The sequence below is a fragment of the Dasypus novemcinctus genome, chromosome 19, assembly GCF_030445035.2.
Source record: "Dasypus novemcinctus isolate mDasNov1 chromosome 19, mDasNov1.1.hap2, whole genome shotgun sequence".
Lineage (NCBI taxonomy): Eukaryota > Metazoa > Chordata > Mammalia > Cingulata > Dasypodidae > Dasypus > Dasypus novemcinctus.
In genome coordinates, this window is record NC_080691.1 from 32,533,685 (window position 1) to 32,559,014 (window position 25,330).

The 25,330-nt window shown below is 57.3% G+C and overlaps 1 protein-coding gene across 1 annotated transcript; it reads right to left on the reverse strand.

Annotated features, from left to right (window-relative positions):
• Positions 1–17,085: 17,085 nt before the first annotated feature.
• On the reverse strand, positions 17,086–23,657 carry TMEM119 (transmembrane protein 119). The gene is made up of 2 exons (XM_058281492.1): positions 23,542–23,657; positions 17,086–19,190 (listed from the first exon to the last, which is right to left on the reverse strand). Exon 2 carries the CDS (start codon positions 19,174–19,176, stop codon positions 18,346–18,348), a length of 831 nt encoding a protein of 276 aa, XP_058137475.1. The 5' UTR covers positions 19,177–19,190; positions 23,542–23,657; the 3' UTR covers positions 17,086–18,345.
• Positions 23,658–25,330: the final 1,673 nt, after the last annotated feature.

Sequence of the window (25,330 nt, forward strand, 5' to 3'; positions counted from 1 at the left end):
CTCTTGAGCCAAATCCACTCCCCAGGACAAGTATAATTTTAACCACATGAGGGCATCGTGTACACTTCAGTGAACTTATTTTGAGATTTTTATTATTTTCTTTTTGGCAGTCTCCAAGTGGATCTTAACATTTCTAGGTAAATTCTTCCATCAGAAATCTTGACATCTAAGTTAAAACAGTCTATTGTGCACCTGCTACATGCCAGGTCCCTTACATTTGTAATCCCATAGTTAACAGAACAAACCTCTGCCGTGTACACTATTTCAAACAAAGAAACTGACTCAAGAGGCCAATTGACTTTCAAGATTTTGAGGCTGGGCTGAGTGACTCCAAAGCCTGCACTTTTCCTGCCTTGTTTCCTTCCAGCAGAACAACCAGGGCCTCTAAGCCTATATCAGAGGCTCACCTGGGCTTGAACAATCACCTGAGAAGGTGAACCAACACGGGAGGAGCCCATTTCATTCATTGGTTCCCAACTTGGTTGCACTTAAGTGTCGCTAGGAGTCCAACTAAATCCCAACACCCAATTAAAGCAGATTCTCTTGGGGTGGGGCCTGGGGCACTGCTATTTTTTAAAGCTCCCCAGGAGTTTCTGATGTGCAACCACAGGTCGGAACTGATGTGAAGCACTATGCACTTTGCAAAGCAGTTTGCTAAAACTTTGATTTGGTCTTCACAGTTTTGTGAGAAAGGTGTCACTTCCCACCTCCTAACAGCCCTCAAGCCCTCACTTTCTCTTCCTTTCTGCCTCTGCCCTAGTTCAGGCCCCCAGTGTCTCTCACCTGGCCTCCTTGTTGGTCTGCCTGTCTTCAGTCTCCCTAATCTGCTCTGCTTCCCCCATGGCTGCTGGAGAGGTCTCTCTAAACAAAACCGGTCCATGGCTCCCCATTGCCCTCAGAATAAATTCCAGGGAAGCGGATGTGCCTCAACTGATAGAGCATCTGCGTACCATATGGGAGGGTCCAGGGTTCAATACCCAGGGCCTCCTGGCCCATGTGGTGAGCTGGCCCACGCTCAGTGCTGCCACGCACAACAAGTTCCATGCCACAAAGGGGTGTCCCCCACGTAGGGGCCCCCACACGCAAGGAATGTGCCCCACAAGGAGAGCCGCCCCGCACAAAGAAAGCACAGCCAGCCCAGGAATGGTGCCACACGCACGGAGAGCTGATGCAGCAAGATGACACAACGAAAAGAGGCACAGATTCCTGGTGCTGCCTGACAAGAATGCAAGTGGACACAGAAGAACACACAGCAATGGACACAGAGAGCAGACAAGGGGGAAGGGGAAAGAAATAAATAAAATAAATCTTTAAAAAATAAAATAAATTCCAAACTTCCTACCACAATCCCTTTGCTCCAGCCACACTGAACCTTGCCTCAGGCCTTGGCTTATGTGTTCCTCCCCTCACTATCCTTCCCTTAACTCCCACTCAGCCTTGGAGCTTCATCTACAGCATCACCTCCTCTGGGAAGAATTCCTGGATTCCCCCAAGCTGGGCTGGGAGCCGCTCCTTTCTGCTCCATGGTTCCCTGTACTTACCCCATGTTAGGGATTGACCATGTCCCCCATAAAAGGCATATTCAGATCCCAGCATCTGGACCTGTGAGTGAGAACCCATTTTTAAGTAGGACCTTTGAAGACATTATTAGTTAAGGTATGCCCAAACTGAAGGAAGGTGGGGCTTAATCCAATATTGCTGAAGTCCTTTTGAGCAAGGAAGTTGGACACAGAAGAGAGAAGCCACAGGGACAGCCAGAAGCTGCAAGTTAACAGAACACAGAAGAGAAAGGAAAGGACATTGCCATGTGCATTGCCATGTGATGGGTAAACTGAGGACCAAGGATCTCCAGTAGCTAGAATGCCACAGTCTGCAGGGAGAAAGCACGCCTTGCTGATGCCCCAATTTTGGACTTCTAGCCTCAAAACCATAACCCAATAAATTGCTTCTTTTTAGTCAACTCATTGTACAGTATTTGTTTTAGCAGTCAAAAAACTAACATACTCCATCATGGACATATTTCTGAGGTCATTCCATATTGGTTCATGTAGACCTGCCTATCTTAGCAAAAGCTGTACAGTATTTCATGTGCAATGGTCCATAATCTATTTAACCAGTTCTCTATCGATGATTATGTAGGTTGTTTCCAGTACAGCATTTTAATTATGGGCCCCAGCATCTGATACAGTACTTGGCCCTTAACAAGGGCTCCATGAATGCTTATCAAGTGGGTACATGGGCAGATGACAGTTGGATGGGTGGGTGTGTAGGTGGATGGATGGATGGATGGATGGATGGATGGATGGATGAATGGATGGATAGAAAAACAGAGGCTCAAAGAGGTGAAATGACCCTCCCCTGGTCACACAACTAGAAAGTGATAGGGCAGAGTTCCAGTTGAGGTTTTATCCCCATCTACTACCCACTCCAAAGCACTACACCACAGCTATGACCACATCTCTAATCCATCCTAAATAGTATTCCTGGATTTTGGCTACTCAGGACCATATCAAAATGCACAGTTATAGAACCTCACTTTTAGCATTGTCCTGTCAAAATCAGTTTCCCTATCATGGAGCTTTCTTTAAAAAGCCAAGTAAATGAGGGGTGCCTTTTGATTTTAGTCCCCTTGAACTTGGCACAACAGTGCAGACTTTGTGTTCATGTTCATGACAGAGCTGAAGACCTCTGTGTCCCACTAAGTCTTGGCATAGACGGGGGAACCTGCAGAGGAGTTTCAAGCCCGAGAAGCAGATGGATGTGGAGCCCGTCCACGGCCAGTGTCTCTCTATGGCACGTCTCCTTGCTTTCCCCATTCTCCAAAGTGACATTAGTGACCCATAAAAAGGTCATGTTCCAGAGAAGACCAAACAGAGAGGAGCAGGGAGGCAGCAGCAAGGCAGAGTAGAGTAAATTTGGGGTGTTAAGGTCCAACAGAATGGGTTCAGATGCTGGCTCCACTGCGTGACCTAGAGCAAGAGACCCAACTTTCCCATACCTCCGTGTATTCATCTGCAAAACGAAAATGAAAATAGTACCTAAGTGGTCAGGTTGATGTGACAATTGAATGAAGTACTGTATGTAAAGCATGTAGCACATTTTAAAAAGTTTCTTTTTATGGTGATGGTTTTTATTATGATTAACTCATTGGCCTTGATGATATGCCAGGCACCGTGCTGGTGTTTTATATAGATCAGCTCATTTACTCTTCACAGAAACCCTAATGTGACGACTATCCCATTTTACAGATGAAACTGAAAGATAAAGTGATGTGCCTAGCAGGCAGGAAGTGGTGGGTCCAGGATCTAGCCCAAGGCTATCTGATCTAGAACCCAGATGCTTGCTCCTACTCTAGCTATTATCTCTACTACTATTCCCACGATTGCTATTAGTACTGGTATTATGACCATTACTACTATTGTTATTATTACTATTACTACTACTATTACCATACTTACCACTATACCCTCAAGTTTTCCAGCTTATGGTGCTTCATCATGGAACCAGCCCTCACAATGAGGCCTCTAAAATTATGCAGAGCCATTGCCTGGCTGCTCCCATGAGGGAGACACACAGACGTGACGTCTGTCACATGTGGCTTAGTAGACAAGCTCACTCCACAGTGCTTGGCCAACCACAGGGCACTGCTACTTCCCAGGCCCAGTGCCAAATACCACCGCCGCGACCACCACCACCACCACTATCAACTCTCCCCAGCCCAGCTGTCTTTGGAAATGCCATACTAAACCCCCCAGCTATGGCCTCATCTCAGGAAAGCCCAGCTCCCAGAATAGCACAAAAGACTGTCCAGGTATGGACAACCCTCATGGCCCTGGAGCTGCTGGTTCAAAGGACGTCCTAGCACCCCACATCCTTCCCTCAAGGCCTCAGGCCCACAGGAAGCCCCATTGGAGAACCTGGGGTGGCTCTCTCTCTTCCCAAATACCCCCCATCACCTACAGGCCTGTGACACTGACTCCTAGGAGCAGGACCACAGGACATTAGGGAAGAACGCTGGATGGGGACTCGGGCTTAACTTCTCACCCAGCTCTGCCATGATCTTTCTGTGTGATCTTACGCAGAAAGTTAACTTCTCTGAACCTCAATTTTCCTTTCTCAAAAATTGAGAGAATATTAGTTCTACAGTCATAGAATTGTGGTGAGGATTGAGTGAATTATCACGTGTAAAGTGAAAACAAATACAGTGCCAAACCTATAGTAAATGCTCAGTAAATGTTAGCTATCATCATCACCACCATCGTCACCATCACCATTACCATCACCATCATCATCATGGTTGTCACCACTGTCATCACGGTCATTGTCAACGTCATCAACGTCATCACCATAACCAACGCTTTCGTCATCCTCATCACCGTTATCGTCATTACCATTATTGTCATTTCTTTTTTTTTTTAGATTTATTTATTTATTTCCCCTCTCTTCCCCTCCTCCCGCCCTGCTGTTTTTGCAGTCTGTATTGCCTTCTCTTCTCATTTTCTCTCCTCTAGGATTCACTGGGACTCAATCCTGGAGACCTCTAATGGAGAGAGAGGTTCCCCGTCAACTGCGCCACCTCGGTTCTTGGTTTCTGCTGCGCTTCACCTTGACTCTCCCCTTGTTTCTCTTTTGATGTGTGTTCATCTTGCTGCGTGACTCACTTGCATGAGGCACTGACTCACCACGTGGACACTCATGTGGGCACTGGCTCACCATGTGGGCACTTGTGCGGGCACTGACTTGCCACGTGGGCATGCTTCTCTTCTTCTTTTTCACCAGGAGGCCCCAGGGATCGAACCCTGGTCCTCCCATATAGTAGGCGGAAGCTGTATCACTTGAGCCACTTCCGCGTCCCCATTGTTGTCATTTCACCATTCACCATAATCAACACCATCTCGTTGTCATCACTACCATCATCATCATTAACATCAATACCAGCGTGGTCATCATCATCATCACCATGATCATCACCTCCTTCGCTATTGTCACCGTCATCATTGTCAACAGCGTCAGCGTCATCACCTTGACGGTCATTGCCATCATCGTCACCATCATCTCCTCAGGTCAGATTCCCCAGGAAGCAGACTCTGAGACAAGATTAGCATGCAGGGCGTTTACCTAGGAGAGTGCCTGGGATCAGCCTGGGTGGAAGAGAGGGTAAGAAAGCAGGTGTGGGCATTGGGAGATGGGCAGTAACACAGAACCAACAAAGATGCCAGCCAGCTGCATGGGGAGTTCTGTCTGGATGGCCCCTTAGGGTTGTCCTGCATTGGGGCAGGACATAAAATTTATCACACTATTGAGTTCAGGACTTCATCCTCCCACTCTTTTTCCAAAGGAGATTTCCATTTTATGAGTAGAGCAGCTAAGGGCAATGCTTAGCACCAATGAATAAATCAGTAAATGATGGAATTCCAGGCATTTGTTGGTCTTACTATCTGGAGGCAACGGACTTTGTGGGAGCTTCTCATACTGTCCCATTTGCCCTTCAGCCCCAGAATCTTGCTCACTTTCCCACAATAACTGGGTCCCAGGGGACTGTGCCATTTCAAGTGGGTGCTCATCCACTTTGACCCTAAAGGCTCAAGACAGCCCAGCCCTGTCCTCTTGGCCAAGACTGCTTGGGCGGCCGCTGGGATCCGTGTCTCCCTTGACCTTTCCCACTCTTTTTTCTAGGGAAGTGAACCACAGGGCAATCTCCTCACGTGGGTGAGCCCTTTTCTGGCCATGCTGACCGAGCTGAGGGCCTCACGGGGGAGGCCCTGGCGTGGGACGCCTGCACTGCGCGGCCATGGGCAAGCGAGGCCCTCACGCATCTGTCCTCCTCATTTGGACAGCCTGAGACGGGTTGGTGGGAGCACTAAGTGAGATATCATGGACGAAGTGCCTAGGACAGCTGGGTACACAGTAGATGCTCACTAAATGTTCATTCCTCCACAGGACAAGCCCTTACCAGGCAGCCTGGGGCTGGGGAAAGTCAGGAGGAGGGTCACGCCCCTGCTTTGTGACGTGCCCTGACTCCTTGTCCCATCTACCTCTGACCTGGGCTCTGCCTGCTTCTCCCCCTCGCCCCTCCCACTCCAGTCTCACTGGCCCTCCCTGCTGTCCTTCAAACTCTCCAAACTCGGTCCCACCTCAGGACCTTTGCTCTTGCAATGTGCTCTCTGTCTAGAGCACTATTCTCCCAAAAGGTCACTGGTTCCTCCATTCAGGTCCCACCTTCCCACCCAGCCCTTCCCAACCACCCTGGCTTACATCACTACCTCATCACACTAGGAATTTTCTCCACAGCTCACTTAACTCTGAAGTTACCACATTCAGGGAGGCAAGATAGCTGAGGGGTCACCTTGAAATCTCCCATCCCTAGAGATGCTCCCTAAAGCCTCCTTCTTGTAGCAGGCACACCCACAGAGGGCTCTGGAAAAGGCGAAGAGTCCAGAGACCAGATTCGGACTCCCTGGGCCACTCTTCCTCCCTCTCTGGATTTGCATTTTCTCTGCCTGCAAAAGGAAGGGGTTGGACCCGATGGACGCCTATTCCCTTCCAGCTCAAACAAAAAGATTCCACAAACTTGGATAACTTCTCACTGCAGCCAAGAACCAGCTCACGCCAGAACATGATTCATCTCCGATGGTTCTGCCTAGCAACCGGCCCTTCTCCCCACGCCCGGAACCACCAACCACCCCCCCCCAAAGATAAATTCCTCCCCTACCACACACCCTCCCCACCTCCCCGCTGCTGCTGCGTCCATCCAGGAGAGGAAGGCCGGGCTTCCGTACCACCCCCCTGCATCTGCCACCCACCGGTGCTCCAAACCCAACCTCAGAATGGCTCCGGCTCACTCTGAAACAACTTGGGGGGGGGCCGGGGGAGCCGTTCCCCTCCTGGGATTACGACAGGAAACAGCCCAAGTCAGGCCGGCACAAAGCGCTGACCCAAGCACCGCGGATCGGATTGTCTCTATGCCGATGCCTCGCCCTCCTCCTCCATGCAGCTCCTCAGGCCGTGGAGAGCGTCCGCATTTTAGAGACGGGCGAACATGGGCGAGGAGGAGGGGTCCGTGCTCGAGACAAAACCAGCTCGTTCAGATGGTCTGAGGGACATTTTAATCCCGTTCCTTCCCTCTGAGGAAAAAATGGTATCCTCATTTTTGTAGATACCGGGAAAGCATTTGGTAATTTCCATACCCATTTCTGACCAAAACTGGCAATCTAAGAATAGAAAGGAATTTTCTTAACTTGATAGAGGATATTTACCACAAAACCACAGCAAACATCTTGCCTGCTGGTAAAGCTTTGAGAACGTTCCTATTATGATCAGGAACAACACAAGGATGTCCATTACCGCCGCTCCACATCAAATTAGAAGTTCTGGCCAATGCAATAAGATACCACACACACACACACAAAGAATAAATGAAGTGGAAGCAGATGTGGCTCAACTGATAGAGCATCCACCTATCATACAGGGAGTCCAGGGCTCAAACCCAGGGCCTCCTGGCCCGTGCGGTGAGCTGGCCCACGTGCGGTACTGCCGCGTGCAAGGAGTGCATCCCGCAGGGAGAGCCCCCCACATGAAAAAAGCACAGCCCGCCCAGGAATGGCGCCACACACACAGAGCTGACACAGCAAGATGACACAACAAAAAGAGACACAGATTCCCAGTGCCGCAGAGAATGCAAGCGGACATAGGAGAGCACACAGCACATGAACACAGAGAGCAGGCAATGGTGAGGGGGAAGGGGAAAGGAATAAATAAGATAAATTTTTTAAGAAAATAAAGAGGGAAGTGGACTTGGCCCAGTGGTTAGGGCGTCCGCCTACCACATGGGAGGTCCGCGGTTCAAACCCCGGGCCTCCTTGACCCATGTGGAGCTGGCCCATGCGCAGTGCTGATGCGCACAAAGAGTGCCCTGCCACGCAGGGGTGTCCCCCGCATAGGGGAGCCCCATGTGCAAGGAGTGCGCCCCGTAAGGAGAGCCGCCCAGCGCGAAAGAAAGTGCAGCCTGCCCAAGAATGGCATCGCACACACGGAGAGCTGACACAGCAAGATGACGCAACAAAAAAAAGAAACACAGATTCCCGATGCCGGTGATAAGGATAGAAGCAGTCACAGAAGAACACACAGCAAATGGATACAGAGAGCAGACAACTGGGGTGGGGAGGGAAAGGGGAGAGAAATAAATTAAAAAAATTAGAATTAAAAAAAGAATAATATTTTAAGAGAAAAAAAAAAAAAAGAATAAGTGAAGAGCTTGGAAAGGAAGTGATGACTGTCACTTGTGATGCTCCAAGCATCCACCTGGAGATCCTTCTTCTTTTTTTTTTTTTTTAAAGATTTATTTATTTATTTAATTTCCCCCCCTCCCCTGGTTGTCTGTTCTTGGTGTCTATTTGTTGCGTCTTGTTTCTTTGTCTGCTTTTGTTTCTTTGTCCGCTTCTGTTGTCGTCAGCGGCACGGGAAGTGTGGGCGGCACCATTCCTGGGCAGGCTGCTCTTTCCTTTCACGCTGGGCGGCTCTCCCTATGGGTGCACTCCTTGCGCGTGGAGCTCCCCCACGCGGGGGACACCCTTGCGTGGCACTGCACTCCTTGCGCGCATCAGTGCTGCACATGGCCAGCTCCACACGGGTCAAGGAGGCCCAGGGTTTGAACCGCGGACTGGAGATCCTTCTTGAATGAGCCCTGGACAGAGCCCTGGGTTAGACGCCTGCCTCAGCCATTGTCTTTCTGGGAACCTTTGGGTCTCAGTTTCCCTAATTGTAACTGGAGTGGTTGGACTAGACCAGTTATTTATGAACTATGCTGCACAAAGCCCCCGAGGGACCCCTGCAGGGGGAGGCAGACGGGTGAAACTCTAGCTATCCCATTCCCCTTCAAACACAACAGCCCTGCTGTCATCTGACTTACACGTTAAGGTGCCTTGCAAGAGTTCATTTGAGAAATGATTCTGTAACTCAAAAAAAAAGGCTGAAAATCACTGGCTATGCCACCAACACAAATATCAACCGCGCTTAGAAACAGTTTACTCAAGAAGAGCGACTCCAGAATCAACTGTATGAAAAGGCCCCCATCTCACCAGTAACCGGGGAACTACCACTAAAACCACAATGGCACACCATGTCTCTCCTACCCATTTGGCAAAAAGATTGAAAACTAGCTGGTGTCGTCACCAAGGACGGGGTAGAAGGGCTCTCCTAAACCAGGCTGGAGATGGAAACTGGTGACGCATTTTGGGAAGGCCATTTGGCAGCACTTCTAAATATACTTTCTGCCTATGCCCTTTGACCCAGCAATCCCACCGGGAGGGCTGCCCCCGGCCAGAGCGCTCCCACGTGGCCGCAAAGACACACGCAGGGACGGCCTTGGAAGTGTGTAGTGACGCAAAGGCCCTGCGGCGCCGCCGTCTGTGGCTTCCTTCCGTGAGGACGCCACGGCCTGCTCTGCACCTGGCGCAGAGGCCCCGAAGCAGCTCCATTCCAAGGACACCCAGAGCCAGGGTGAGCGCAAGTCTGGACTCTCACCGCAAACAGGTGGCTCCACCTGTGAGTCTAGACTCTCCTGCCATAGGAGCTCTTTCCCCCTAGCTCCAGAAAGACCACAAAACACAAGGCCGGGCCTGGGAGACCTGGGATCTAAACCAGGGCTTCCCCACTCACCGCTCGTGACCTTGGACCAGTCGCCTCGCTCTCTGGCGCCTCATTTGCTAACACTTCGCGGAGCAGGAAGGAATGCTTTCCTCGTCGGGAAAACGAAGCCACTCCAACCACCTTTGTGGCAGTTTTGAGAAAATCACATGAAATTATTTATGTGACAAGCAAATTGTGAAATCTTGAATATGGTGGTTCCATACCTCTGAGAGTCAAAGTCTGAGCCTCCCACTTGACAAAATCGTCAATTATCTAATCCTCCCACTCCGCGGAGCATGTGTGTTGTTTCCTTTGTTTCCACTTTGTATAAACAACACTGGCACAAACATCCTTGCACCTACATCTCAGTACCCACACACAGGCATCGCCGTAGACAGGTTCCAAAAGAGAATTTCTGGGGCACAGGGCAAAGGGCATCTGCAACACTGTAGATCTGCTCCCACCCTAGACTGCACAAAACCAGACAACGGGAAGAATCGAATCTAGACGGAGACCGAATGTGCTTGTCTTAGGAGAGGCCATGGGAAGAATTCAAGGGAGCTTCTGCCTGGCCCCCCACGGCTGCTCCAGCCTTCCCAGCCAGAACGCTGTGCAGACCAGGCCGCGGGCCAGTCGGTCTTTGGGCGCATCCTGTTTGGCTTGGGTTCGCGAGGGCTCCACCTGCATTTTCTCCCGTGAGCCTGGCGGAGGGACCTGTGCCTTCATACTGAAGCCCCGAGGCCCTGAGGTCTTGCAGCCTGGATACGGAAGCACTGGGATTCGAACCCAAGACCCCAGGGCTCAGACACGTGCATCTTTCCACAGCAGGCCTGGCGGGGTCCTGCCAGGGTGGAGCCGCTGTTTTCATAGACGAGAAGGTAACCGAGGCGCCCCGGGGTAGAGCGGCAATGTCCCAGGTCACCTAGCAACAAATCCCGCCGGGTCCCCCGCTCTTCCAGCTCCCCCAGAAATAGCCGTGGCGCCTGCCCCACATGCGCCCGAGCCGCCCAGACCCCCGCCCCGTGTCGCCACCATGTCGCCGGCATCGCTTGCCGCAGACAACGTCTAAGCCCTGGCCAGGGTCTTGCCCGCACCTCAAAGGGAAAGAGAACAGCTGCCGCGTGACCCCCGGCCTCCCCCAGGCACCGGACCCCTGCGGAGGGGCCGGGGCTGGGGGCCATGTCGCCACCAGAGCAGGACCTGGGGCAGCCTCCCTTCTCCAACCTCGCCCCCCCCACCCTGTCCCCCACTCCCCGCCCTGCTCCTCCACCAACGCTTCCAGGATCCCATCCTGTCTAGAAGTTTCACTCATCGAGGAGTCACAGACACTGTGATTCCCAAGTTTCTGAGCTAGACCTGGAAAGAAGAAGGGATCCTCAGAGCCGGCGGAACGTTGGGAGACAGAAGTTTCCCCTTTTCTCTTGTGCGGACGCTGTGCTTCCCGGTTTACAGCTCGTCGCTGCTCTCATCCACCCAGAGCCCAGGCGGACTCTGTTCTAAGCATTTTGAGTGAATGAACTCATTTACCCCTTCCACCAACCCCCCCCCAGGGGGACGCAAACTTTATCCCCATTTCACAAATGAGGAAAACCAGGCCCAGAGAGGTTAAGTGACTTTCTCAAGGTCACACAGCTCTGAGAGGTGGCAGAATGGAGAGCCAACCCACATCGGTGGAAGCCTGCATCCCTAACCAACATGCTACCCTGCCTTGCACATTTGTGGAGCGCCTTCACAGTTGTTAACCTCACAACATTCTGCAGAGTGGAGGGAGGCAAGGTAAGGGCTGTGGGCCCAGCTTTATAGGAACCCACAGCACAGACAGGTTGGTGACTTGCCCAAAATTAACGCAGCTGAGGAGGGGCCAAGCTGGGTCTCCTGGTTCCAGGGCCCTGACCCTTTTTTTCCTTTCTCCCCCCACCTCCCACCTCTCGCTGCCCCAAATCCCAACCCACAGCCCCTGTGCAATCCCAGGCGCTCCTCTTCCCCCTCCAGACCCCCCAAGCCCCAAGGGAGAGGCCACAGGGGACCAACCCCAAGCCTGAATTCCCCCACCTCCCAGGGCACCGCAGATGCCCCTACAGAAGTGGTGGGTGCCTGCCATGATGGGTCAGCTTGGCTGGGCCACAGGACCCAGCTATGTAATCAAACACTGATCAATGTGTCGCCGCGAAGGTGTTCTGTCGCCGTTAGCAGCTGCAGTGAGGAGCGTACCCTCCATACTGCGGGTGGGCCTCACCCAATCAGATGGGGGCCTTCAGAATGACAGCGGAGGCTGCCTGGGGAAGAAATCCTGCCCGAGCGTCCAGCCTGCCCGCCTGCCCGCCTGCCCGCCTGCCCGCCTGCCCGCCTGCCCACCTGCCCGCCTGCCCACCTGCCCGCCTGCCCACCTGCCCGCCTGCCCTGTGGATTTTGGTCTTGGCATGAGCCAGTTCCTTAAAATAAATCTCTTTACATATACCCCTGTTAGTTCTGTTTCTCTAAAGAGTCCTGACCTATCCCCTGCGCTGGGCACCACAGAAGCCTCTGGCATCAGGGACCCTGGGAAGCGCAGATTTATGGGCAGGGTGCTTTATCCTCTGCAGCTGCCCTCATAAATGCTGGACCTGCCTGGCGGGGAGGAAGCAGCTGCGGGACCCTCCAGGGCCCTGGAGCCGGCGCCAAATCCCTCCTGCTATTCTGAGCAGCCTGAGGAATCCTGAAATTAAGACCTCCCGGAAAAACGGCAAATCCCTGTCCCACTCTAGACAGCCTCCGTCCTTCACCCCAAACCAGGTGGAGAGATAGGGAGAAGGCGGAACCAAGCTGGACACGGCCCGAGACGGCCTGGCCCTGTCTGGGCCTCAGTGTAAAATGGGGGGTTCGTCTAAGTGGCGGGTTCCCGTACCTTGGAGTGCGTCAGAATCACCTGGCGAGCTAGAGCGAGTCCCCTGCTACACGGCGACCCCTGGGGTTCTGAGGTCATCGGAACTTCAAAGGTTCCCCAAGGTCACTTCCGCTCCAAGGTCCTGACAATTCGAGGTTCTGTGATCCACGAACTGGCTGTGCCACCTTGGGCAAGTGAGTCGACCCCTCTGAATCTCTGCTCTTCTCATCTATAAACTGAAGAGAGATAATGACATCTCATCAAGATTGTGGGGGGAAAATAATAAAATAACATCAGTGGTTCATAGCAGCTTTATTTGTAATAGCCCCAACCTGGAAACATCCCACTTTGTCCATCAGGTGGATGGATAAACTGTGGTACAGCCATACACTAGAATACTAGGCAGCGGTGAAAAGGAATGAACGATGGATGCACAGCAACGGGAACACATCCCAAAATATTTATGCTGGGTGGAGGAAGCCAGACTAAAAAATGAGTATGCTCTGAATGGTTCCTTTGACATGAAACTGTAGGAAATGAAAACTTAATCATGGTGACAGAAAGCAGATTAATAGCTGCCTGGTGGGGGTGGAAAAAGGCAAGAGAGAAGAATACAAAGGGGCTTGGAGGAAGCAGACTTGGCCCAGTGGTTAGGGCGTCCGTCTACCACATGGGAGGTCCGCGGTTCAAACCCCGCCCTCCTTGACCCGTGTGCAGCTGGCCCATGTGCAGTGCTGATGCACGCAAGGAGTGCCCTGCCACTCAGGGGTGTCCCCCGCGTAGGGGAGCCCCACGCGCAAGGAGTGTGCCCCGTAAGGAGAGCCGCCCAGCGTGAAAGAAAGTGCAGCCTGCCCGGGAATGGCGCTGCCCCATTGGAGAGCTGACACAACAAGATGACGCAACGAAAAGAAACACAGATTCCCATGCCGCTGACAACAGAAGCGGACAAAGAAGACGCAGCAAATAGACACAGAGAACAGACAACTGGGGGCGGGGGGAGGAGGAATAAAAATAAAATAAATAAATCTTTAAAAAAAAACAAAGGGGCTTGGAGAAACTTGCTGGGGGCTCAAAAGTTTCTATCTTGACCGTGGGGATAATTTCATGAGCACACCCAGAGGTCAAAGCGTACACTTTCAATGTGTGGTTTATTGTATGTCAGTTATTCCTCAAAAAGCTGTTAATGTTAATAACATAGGCCAAGTGCCAGGCACCTGCATAACAGTCAATTCATAAATGGCAGCTGTTAATCACCATGATGCATCTGGATGATTCCTTGATTAATTTTCATCTCCTCCACCAGAATAAGGCGCAGGAGGGCAGCAGCCGGGTCTCCTGTCGCTGACAGTGCGCCCCACTACCTGGCAGGTGCGCATTAAACGCCTGTGGCTGGAAAACAGTCTAGGACTTGCTACTTGCTGCCGAGTCCCCCAGAACCCGGAGGGCTGATTAATCCCAACCAGGGAAGACGTGACTCCTCACCTCTACGTGCGAGAACCAAGACGGGCCTGACCCCAGGGCCGCTAGGCAGTCACTGCCAACACCCAACACCAGGGCGGAAGAGAGACGAGGAAGTGGGACAAGCGAGGAAGTGCAGTCCATACAAACCCCAGATCCCTGACCATCAGTACTGGGGCTCGGCCTCTGGGCCAAAGGCATGTTCCGAAACAAGGTGGGAAGCTCAGCCCAGAAGAGCTCAGGCTGGGCTCAAATCCTGATCACACCCCGCTGTGTGACCTCAGACAAGTCACTGCCCCTCTCTGAGCCTCATCTGAAAGATAGAGGTCATGCTATTGCTCCTCTCTGTGTGGGGTGTGTGGTGAGAGTTAAAGGTAATTAAATGTGGACGTGGACATGTTGGCACACATGCCTCGCACGCATGTGCACACAGGAAGGACCCGCTGTGTGCCAGGCATGGAGCCAAGTGCCAGAGAGACAGTGGTGGACAGAGAGCCCCGCAGCCCTTCCACAGCTGGACTTTGCTCTGGGCAGTGACAGCCGCCCAGCCGCGCCCTCAGAGGTTCTGATTTCATTGGCCTGAGTCAGGATTGTTAAAAGAGCCCAGGTGGGAAGAGGACGAGGCTCAGGTGATAGAGCGTCCACCTACCATGTGGAGGGCCCAGGGTTTGATCCCCCGGGCCTCCTTGACCCGTGTGGAGCTGGCCCATGCGCAGTGCTGATGCGCGCAAGGAGTGCCCTGCCACGCAGGGGTGTCCCCGCGTAGGGGAGCCCCACGCACAAGGAGTGCGCCCGTAAGGAGAGCCGCCCAGCGTGAAAGGAAGTGCAGCCTGCCCGGGAATGGCACCGCACACAGAGAGAGCTGACACAACAGTGGAGCTGGCCTATGCGCAGTGCTGATGCGCGCAAGGAGTGCCGTGCCACACAGGGGTGTCCCCGCATAGGGGAGCCCCACGCGCAAGGAGAGCCGCCCAGCGCGAAAGAAAGTGCAGCCTGCCCGGGAATGGCACCGCACACACACGGAGAGCTGACACAAGAAGATGACACAAGAAAACGAAGCACAGATTCCTGTGCCACTGACAACAGAAGCAGACAAAAAAGATGCAGCAAATCGACACAGAGAGCAGACAACCGGGGGGAGGGGGCGGGGGAGAGAAATAAATAAATAAATCTTAAAAAAAAAAAGTGCCCAGGTGCTCCCAATGTGCGGGGCAGAGCCCCTGCCAGGGGGACAGGGTCAGCCCCACTTTTCACACAGGGAAACCGAGGCCCAGGGAGCTGAGGTGACTTGCCCAAGGCCACACAGCCAGGCAAGGGTGGAGCTGGGGCTGAGCCCGGAGCCGCCGGGTCCCCACGAGAGGGTGGGCGTGGAGAGCGCGCGCGTGCCCAGCGGGGCTGGGGGACCTTTGGGAGACGGGGGCTCCGCCGCTCCTGCCCAGCGCCCCGGCTGGAGGGCCGCTTCCCGCCGGGGCTCCTCAGCCCCCACCCACGTGCCCAGAGCCCCCGCCTCCGGCGCCGGCTCGGCCCTCCCCTCCCCCCGGCGGCAGCAGGCCCGGCCCGGAAGGACTCCCGGGCTGGGGCCGCTGCGCGGTTTACAAGCCCTGGCTGGGACAGTGACAGTGGCGGCCTGTTCAGGCCCTGGGAACCGGGACGGGCGCCCTCCTCCCCGCTCGCCTGCCCCCGCCCCCGCCGCCTCTCCCCGGGGGGCTCCCCTGCCCGCTGTGCCACTGCGGAGGGGGGAGGAGATGGGAAGGGCTGGAAGCGAGTGGGGCCCTGCTGCCCCCTCCCGCGGGAGTTGAGCATTCCCTCATGGAAGCGGCACAGCGGCGGCCGGGAGGCTGGAACCCTGGCTGTGTGAGCTGGGCGCCTGGCCTCCCCTCTCTGGGCCCCAGGGTCCCCGCCTGGTTCCTGGGGGTAAGGGCGGTTCCATGTACAGGGTTGTGAGCCTCACTGAGTCCAGGCGCATCCCCTGGTATACAGCAGGTGCCAAGCCTCATGGCTCATTAATGGTGAGCAGAGGGGTTGTCTAGGCCAGAAACTAAAGAACGAGGAGGAATTGGCAAGGGTGTAGGGAAGGGTGTCTTTGGCAGACAGAACAGCAGGTGTAGGAGCTCAGAGGTAAAGATGGGTTGACTCCTGGGCTGGGGCTCAGGCCACCTCCTTCATCTTTCCCTCCACCCGTCCTGGGGGCGACGCAGCTACGGCTAAGACCACCCACTCCATGTCCTCAGGAGGGCCCAGCTGGGTGTCAAGGTGGGGGGGGAGCGCTGACCAGGGAGGTGCTGACCGGGAAGCTCCTCCCTGCTCCCCGAGGAGCTCCCGCCTGGAAACATCTCACCAGGTTTTTGCCTTTCGCAGGGAAGCTTAATGCGTATCCCCGCAAAGGGAACCTCCGGTGAGTTCAGGAGCAAGAAGAGAGACTGTCGCACGCAGAGAGGTTGAGCAACTTGGCCAAGGTCACACAGCACCTGGGGATTGAACTCCCCTGATGCTCTTCGGTAGGAGCCTGGCTGGGCTGAGAAAGGGAGGGCCCTTCCCCGCTGGGTGAGACAGAGGCCCCTGTGTGCTGTGAAACCCAAACCCTGGCCGCCTCCGGGCGGATGTGGGGTTGGCGGAGGCGAGGGGCTGCCCCTGGCCCCGGTGAGCCGGCTGGTGGTCCCAGGGAGAAGAGGGAGAAGTCTCGGCGGGGACTTGCCACGAAAGGCGAGGAGGAGCCTGGCCGGGGAGCAGATGAAGGCCGCCTCCAACCCCAAGGACCCCGCCAAGGGCGCGGGAAGCGTGACCTTGTCCGCGTGCCAGCCCTGGGAGGGTGGGTTCGCAGGGGCAGAGGGCGAGGGGAGGAATCCCAGGAGATGGGAACCTAGGCTCATCTTACAGCCGGGAAACAGAGAGGCAGTGTGACTCAGCAGTGGTCACACAGCCGAGTAGTGGAGCCGGGCGTGGAACCAGGTCTGCACGGCTGCAGGTCCAGAGCTAGGGGGGCTGCAAGCTCCCAGCACCTTCCCACCCTCCCTCTCCCACCCCCGTCTGCCCCATCAGCCTCTAGAAACAGCTGCCCCCACCTCCAGGGATCAGCCCTGGGAAATGCCCCCCCCCGCCCCCCTAGACCCGCCCCTCCTTCAGGAAACCAGCGAGACTCAGGGCAGGAGAACGCTTTATTGTGCTGGTGTGTTATAGCTCAGCAGCTGCGGGGCTGGGCAGAGGCTGGGGGGCTCGAGGCAGAGGGACGGGGACAGGAGCCCCCCAGAACCTCCACGAATTAGGGCGGAGCCCAGGCTCCCTGTCGAGGCCTGAAGGCGGCGGTGGACTCGGGCTGCGTGCGAGTAGACGTGGACGGGGGGCGGGAAGCTGGGGCCCCCTGCTCCGGGCTGGTGTCGGGAGCTCTCCCCTGCCCCCACGCCCCGGGCTCTCCCAGGGTGGACCGCCCCTCACACACGGTCCCCCCACCCTCTAGGCTGCTTGAGGGGGCTCAGAGGTAGGGCCTAATCCACTCAGCCCCCTCCCAGCAGCAGTAGCGGGATGAGAAATTCCCCCTCAGGCAGGGGCTGCTGGGGCAGTGGAGAAGCCCCCACACCCCTATCCCTGGGTCAGCCAGAAACTGGGGGCCCCTTCCAGAAAAGTTAGAGCGGTATCTTCGGAGTGTTCTTTGCAGGATTTTACTCTGTTAGCTGTTTAGAAACATGAAAAGTTAAAAGTACTCAGTGGTCAAAATAAGTTTTGAGAAAGGTCAAGCCACACCGAATGCAGCAGGGACCTTTCCTGGAGGAGTCCACACTCGGGGGTGCTTGCAGGGTGGGAAGAAAGGCAGTGTTTCCTCCTCTCATTGGGCCGTGAGAACTTTTTTTTTTTCCCACCAAGGGTACCGCGGGGAGCCCAGTTTGAGAAATGCCTGATCAGCGCAGGGTCCCGATGGGCCTAGGGCTGCCTGCAGCTGTTTCTAGGGTGACCGAGCCCACCCTGCCACGGTTCTGATCAGAGGCGGAGCGACGCTGAGCTATTCGGGCCGTGGGCCGCGAGGAAGGGCGGGCGGCGGTCCTGAAGTAGCGCTTGATCCCGGCTGCGTTTTGCTGAGCTGGCATCTTTAAAAGGGCCTCCCAATCCACCGCTTCCAAAACTCGGGTTATTCTGGCTTCCTTCTCTACGCTGATGCCAAAGCAGTGAGGTTGGCGCTGAGGTTCCCGTGTCCCGCTGGCCGTGGCCGAGTCCTGCGCCGTTGTCCCGCGTGCCCACCCCCGCTGGCCCAGGGGACAGGCGCGGCCCCGCGGGGCTGTGGAGGCCCACGGGCCTGGGACCCCCGCGAGGCCGCAGGGGCAGGACACGCGGAGATGCGCAGCGGGGAGGGCCAGGGGAGGGGGTGTCCGCGCCCCGTCGGTCAGCGCCCACGGCCGGGAGGCCTGTTAGTCGCTGGGGGTGACGCTGCCGCAGGCACAGGGGCTCTCGGGGGCACCGGCTGGCTCCCCGGCTTCCTGAGCTGGCAAAGGGGCGGCCGCTGGCTCCCCTGGGCCCTCGGCGGCGGCCGGGCCCCCCTCGGGCGGCTCCCCAGCGGGCCCCCGCTGCTCGGCCGGGCTGCCCGGCGCCCCCTGGCTGCCCCCCTCCTCCTCCGCCGCCGCCGCGGGCTCGGGCCTGCCCTCCGCCTTCCTGGCCGCGTCGCCGCCGCCCGGGGCGGCCTTGGCCGGGGACTTGAGGTTCTGGCTGGCGGCGAGGATGTCGGCCTGCAGCTGCTGCGACGAGTCCAGCGCGTCCTCGGCCCGGCCGTCGGGGGCGCGGTCGGGGACCTCGCTGAAGGCGCAGGGGCCGCCGGCGCGGTCGCGCTGGTCCACGTACTTCTTCTTGGGGAAGGACGAGGGGTAGTAGGCCGACGCCTTGTGCTTCTGGCGGGTGACCACGGCGGCGCAGACGATGAACATGAGCAGGAGCGCCAGCGAGCCCACCACGGCAATGAGCATCGCGTACTGCCGGAAGAAGTCCACGATCCCGTCCAGGAGGTTGGTGGGGGGCGCCGGGCCCCCCGCGCCCGTGGGCTGGGGCCCCGCCGACGTGGGGCCGAGGGCCGGGCTGCGGGACGGCGGGGGGCTCGGGGAGGAGGCGGAGGAGCCCTCGGCCTCCCCGCTGCCCACCACGTCCTCGGGGAAGGTGGGCTGCAGGGCTATGGAGTGCGCTGCCGCGGGCACGGCGCTCAGAAGCAGCAGCGCGCAGGCGACCAGGCAGGGGGCCGCCGCGGGGGCCATGTCGTCGTCGGGACCTGCGGGGACATCGGGGAGGGGAGGGGTCAGGGCGGGACCCCGGCCTCTCGGGACTCAGAGGCGGGGCCCACCAGACCCTGCGGAGGTGCAGGGAGCGCCAGGCGTGTTCTAGCGGGTGCTGACCCTTCCCCGGCCTTTGTCCCCCCCCCCCACCATACGACAGACTGCATTTGTTCAGACTTGGGGTACCCCTGTGCCCCCACTTGACCCTGAGGTCCTGGAGGGCAGGGACGGAAAGCGAATCCATCTCGGAGTCCTCAGGGTCCTGCACCATATCTGGTATTGGTATACAGCAGGTGCTCAATAAATGTTTCTTGCCCGACCAGCTGAATTAATAATAACTTTAGCGACAAGTAAGCAATAGCAGGCGCTACTTTCTGTTTCTTACCATGGGATTCTGCATTGCATCCTGATAACCACCCCCCAATGGGGGAGCTATCATTGTCCCCATTTTGCAGGTGAGGAAACTGAGGCACAGAGAGGTTAAGTGACTTGGCAAGGAAAAGCTGGAGGTCAGATGCAGATATGAAGGGAGAAGTGACCCTAGGACTGAATAAGGGAGAAACCTAGTGACAGCCAACCGCGTGAGAACCTTCCCCTCGAGGACCCCTCCCCAGCCACCCCCCAGCCTCTCGCGGTCCTGGACCCCTCAGGGCCCCCTCCCCCACGCACTGGGGGGCTGCGGCGGCTCTGCTCCGCCAAGCGCCAGCACCTCAGATGCTTTCTCAAAACTTCCCAGGACCTCCTCGCGGTTCGAAGCGTCCAGAGGTTCTGAGCTTAGCAGAGGACCGGGCTGCCGGGGACGCCGGGGTGGGAGCACCTGCCCGTGGCTGGCCCCTCCCTCCAGGCTCAAAGGCGAGCTGGGAGGGCCCCTGGCTGGGGCCTGGGGGGCCTCGTGCCTGAGACGGAGGCGGAGCTGGAGGCTGCGGACCCAGCCCAAGCCCCCAGCCCCCTCCACCACCACTGGCTGGGAACCAGATGACCCCGCCTCCCTCCCCCGCCCCCCGGGAAGCCTGAACCCCGGGACCCCACCTGGTGCAGACAGCCCGGCTGATTAATAAGCTCCTCCCGGCCCCGTGTGGGAAGGAAGGACCCGGTTTCTAGAACACGAACTCCCCCAGCCGGGGTGAGGGGCTGGTGCTCTGACAAACCCAGGGACCTCTCACCCCCAGGCTGTCCCTTGAGGACCCTCCCCTAGTTCCCCCAAAGACGGGTGGAGCTAGAAGCCCCAAGACAGAAAAGCCTTGGGATTCCCTACCTGAGCCACCACCCCTCTCGGCAGATGGGGAGACAGGCCCAGAGAAGGCAAGGTGCATGTCCAAGGTCACACAGCAATTTCCGGGGCTGGAGGAGGAAGGCAGGTCCCGGCACCTTGCCTACTGGTCATACCTTGTCCTAGACCTCAGGCCCTGCGCCCTCACCTGTGTGGTCAGGTGAGGTAGGTGGGGTAAGAAGGAGGCTGGACCTTTTAGCAGCTTGTTCTAAGTGGTCCTAATTAAATGTCATTCATTGAAATTAATTGTACTGATGTAAATTGGGACAAACTGGTCCAATGACCCTTATGGGTCGATGGCCAAAAAATAATTCCAGGCTATAAAAAGAGGCAAAAAATACTCAACAGGGGTTAATCTTAACTGAGCTGGTCGTTCCGTGCTTTCACCATGACTTACTCATCTGAACCCGTCTCATGGATTCAATTCAAGAAGCCAGGAAGGGTGGGCGCCTTATACAGAAGAAGAGACAGAGGTTCAGAGAAAGAAAGTTCAGGATGCGAAGGGGCGGAGCTGGGATTTGATCCTTGCTTTGTATGATTCTAAGAGCCCAGGAGATTGGACACGCACACTCACCACACACTCATACATGCGCCACTCAAGCGTGCCACATGTACTCTCTCTCTCACACACACACACACACACACACCACCGTGCATAAATCCGGTGCCCAGGGCAGGCCCAGAAATGGGGCTGCACCCCTCGTGGATGTCACCCGTCAGCCGGAGCCAGGGCTGAGGGCCCCTGCGAATGTCAGGAGCCGGCCAGGCCCTCCCCTCTCAGGCGCCAGTTAGCAAAGTTCCCTACAGACAACCTGGAGCTTGGGGTCTTTGTCTTGCCAGTCCCCTCCCTGCCCCTCCGCCTCAAATCAAGCCCGGGGGGCACATTTAATGGCAGCAGCAGGAGCTCCTCGCCATGGAAGGCAACTCGAACCAGTAAAATGGCTAAAGACCTGGGGGCCTCCCCCGGCGGGACGACTGTGCAGTTCATTCGCTGGAGTTCTGTGGGTTCCAGTCTGTACATTGGGGTCCTGCCCCAGCACGTTCTAGTTCTGTGGTCTGGCCTCTGTGGGCCTCACCGTCCCCTTCTGTACACTGGGGTGAGGTGGTGACCACAGGTCCTACCTCCCAGAGCTGTTAGGGTCACTTGAGAGAACATTCAGAAAGTCTCTAGTGCAGAGTTGCCGCTCAATGCAGGGAAAACGGGATTCAGGAGCGGCTGAATGCTCACCTTGGCAGGGCTCCAGGATCAGCCAACATTTTCCCACCCTGACCTGCTGATGGGGGGCAGAGCGTAAGGCCACAAAGGATTTTCTCCTTGTCTCCCCCATTATTCAGGAAAAGACCAACTGTTTTACCCCATTGAGTGGAATCTCCTAATCTCTGTCCCCAAAGAATTCGGGAACAAACACACACACACTTACTTGCACACTCACACTCTGACACATACACGCTCCCATCCACACTCTCACAGTCTCTTACTGACACGCTCATTCTCACATGCTCACCCATGCGCACGCGCACACTCACATACACTCGTTCACGCACACTCACATAGTCCACTCACCCTCTCACATGCACACTATATCCACACCCACAGGTGTGAGCTGGAGCCTTGGGCTCAAGGAGGCCAGCCTGGCTCCCCAAGTGCATACAAACTAACTAGAACAGTTTCCTTTTAAAAACATCACACGGCCCTGGAGCCAAGACCCTGACTCTCAGAGACACCCCACTCCTTCCTAACTCCCTGAGAAAGGCCAGGGCAAAATGGGGGTCACTATTCCCCGTGGGGCCAGCCGGGGCTACCTGGAGATGGCTGCGTGACCTGACGAGGCCCTGCCCTCTCTGGGCCTCAGTTTCCCATCTGCAGAATAGAAGAGCTGGCCTGGACCAACTCCGAAACGATCCTTCTGCCCCCCAGGACCTCCCACCTCTTTCTGGGGGAAGACAGAACCCCAGGCCCTGAGGCCTCCGGGCTGCCCTGACCTTTTGGGTCCTAAGTATTTCCAGAGACTCAAAAACTCACAGGCCATTAGGAGCTGGGCCAGGCCCACCTGCAAGGGGAAACTGAGGCCCCGAAGCTGGGCAGGGCCTTGCCCAGGGGCAACGAGTCCGGGCAGAGCCAGGCAGAGCCCTGAGCAGAGAGGCAGGGTCAGGGGGTCACGTCCCAGCTCCATGTCCGGGGACCAGGCACTCGGCTCCCCGCAGCTCGGTTTCCTCATCTGTGCCATGGGCATAATGGCTACTTCCCCATCTATTGCTAGGGCAAGAAACGGCAGTGCCAGGCGTCCCCCCTGGAGGCCAGGGCCTCTCTTTAAGGACCATCTCCTGCAGGGTTTGGGGTTTTTTTTTAATGTGAGGGGTCTACTCGCCATCACGAATATTCCAGAGGAATCCACTGCCGAGGCTGGGGCACCCCCAAAACGGGAGGCCGAGGGGCCAGAGCCATGCCCCACCCCCACCCGGAGCCGGTGGCCCGAGGGGGAGGGGCGGCCCACGGAAACCTGGCTTCCATTAGTGGCTTTGAGGAAGGGGGATCGGCTGAGCCGCTGCCCCCCTGCTCCGGGGCCAGCCCAGGACAGGGCCTCTCGGAGAGGAGGCCCGGGGCGGGGAGCGGGTGCCGAGGGCTGAGAGCCCACACAGCCCCCCAGGCCTGCTCACGAGCCACCGCAGCGGGGGCTCAGACGCCCAGACACAGCACCCGGGCTCGCCGACTTCGACGCGGCACCCAGACACTCCAGCGGCACGGACACACAAAGGACACACACGGACACACAACCCACGGGCACTTGGGCAGCACACGCGCCGGCGCCGCCCGCTGACACACGGGCGAGACCCACGGCAGGGACAACCGCCTGGCCACGCGACCCTCACGCCGAGGCTGGGGCGACCGCGTGCAGACTCACACCCCTCCGGCGTGACCCCAGCGCTGCACACGGGCCCCGGGCCCGCGCGCTCACACTTGCACGCCAAACGCACGCAGCCCACACGCACTTCGGGACGCTCCTTAGAGGGCTCAGCCCGACCCCCCAGCCCCGAGCCCCGGGGCACCCCCGGGCTCTCGGCACCCCGGGACTCACCGGGTCCTCGGCGCACAGGCCCGGCCAGGTGGAGGCGCGAGGAGGGGGCTCCGGGCCCTCGGCGTGTCCCTGCCGCTGCCCTGCGGGCGCTGCTCTGGGCCGCGGCCGCCCGCCCTCCCGCCTCCTCCCTCCTCCCGCCCCCTCCTCCCCGCCCCTCCCTCCTCCCGCCCCCTCCTCCCCTGCTCCTCCCCCCTCCCGCCCCCGCGCGGCCGGGCCGCGGGGCCAGCTTGATTTCATTAGGAGGGCTTGGGGTGGAGACGCGGCAGCAGGCGGGGCTGCGCTCGGGCCACACACCAGCCCACCCCGGCTCGTGCCCACGTGGGGCCCCCTCTGTGTCCCCCGCTCAGGGGGCTCTTCCTCCCAGACGGTGCGTTCCCCAGGGCAGGCCGAGGGGGGCAGACAGACAGGCAGGGCTGTCCCGCCATACGCCCCCAGAGCACCGTGCCTCCAGCCCGGCCTGGGGTCCTCCCCCCGCACCCCAACTCCAAAAGGGACCAGGTCAGGGGCGGTCAGAGGTCCCTGGAGCTGAGAGAGAAGCTTCCCCGACCTTGGCTCCGGCTGTGACTCAGGTTTTCCACGGCTTGGGGTGCAGCGCGGGAGCCGGGGTGGACTTAAGGGAGAGCATGAGCGGAGGCCTGATGGGGGGTGCCGGCCTGAGGCGGGGAGAGTAGTCCTGGCACCCACTGGGTGCTGGGAGGGCCCTCCCCTCCTACGGGCCTCAGCTTTCCCATTTGCAGGGGTGGGTGGGAAGATTTCCCCCTCCGACAGTCGGATCCGCAGCCTCACGGTGCCCCCAAAGGGAGTGGCTTGGGCAGGGGTTGTGGCCCCATTTCACAAGTGGGGAAACTGAGGCAGGGTGAATTCAAGTGGCTTGACAGGGCTCCTGGACCATGGCTTGTCTGCTGACCTGAGGGAGTCCCTTGCATTCATTTATTTGGGCCCATTCATTCATTCAGCCATGTCTAAGGAGCACCTGTAGCCTGCCAGGCACTCGCTGAGCAGGTGTCAGAGGTGAAGCAGACACAGCCGGGCCTTCCGGGAGCTCGCAGCCTGTCGGGGAGAAAGACACATAAGTACAGTACTTTTTTACAAAACAGAAGAGGCTCTGTGACAGGGGCCAGGCCAGGCCAAGGGCTCGGGCAACCCCGGAATGGAGAGGTCGGTCCTCTGAGAGAGAGCGGCAGGGAAGTGGTCTTGGAGGCCACGGCCGTGGACAAGCAGGTTCTGGGCAAGAGGAGCTCCTGGAAAGGGCGTTCCAGGGAAAGGAGCAGCAGGATACAGGCCTGGTGGCCGGGGAACTGCCCCACGCACCGTAATTACACGAGGCTGGAGAGGGCAAAAGGAGGAGCAGGTCCTGAGCGTTGGAGCCGACAGCAGGGACCGAGTTCAAGTCTCAGGAGCTTCCTTCCGTATTCATCCAGGAGGCAGGAGGGAGCGAGGAAGGTTACCAGCCTGTGTCTGCCCTCGGACACTAGGACACTAGATTATCGTTGATCTCTTTGGTCCCTGCAGCCCCCCTCTCACCTCCAAAAAAAAGGCTGAGGGCAGTTGTTTGGTTTGGGCGATAGAACCAGAGAACTTTCCATCTTCTCTTGAGACTGCCTCAAACCCTGCATCTTAGAGGGAAAGGGGAACCATCCACAGACAGACACACAGGATGCACAGACACATCCGCCGATGTAGCAGCAGGGCCGCGTCCGCGCTCATGCCCCCAAGTGCAGGTGGCCCTCACAGATGTGTGTCCAGCAGCTTCACCCCCGTTCAAGACGGCCAGGGCTACAGGGAATCC

Coding starts and splice junctions, on each gene's coding strand:
- TMEM119 (XM_058281492.1), bottom strand. CDS start 19,176: ATGGCCCCCGCGGCGGCCCCCTGCCTGGTCGCCTGCGCGCTGCTGCTT.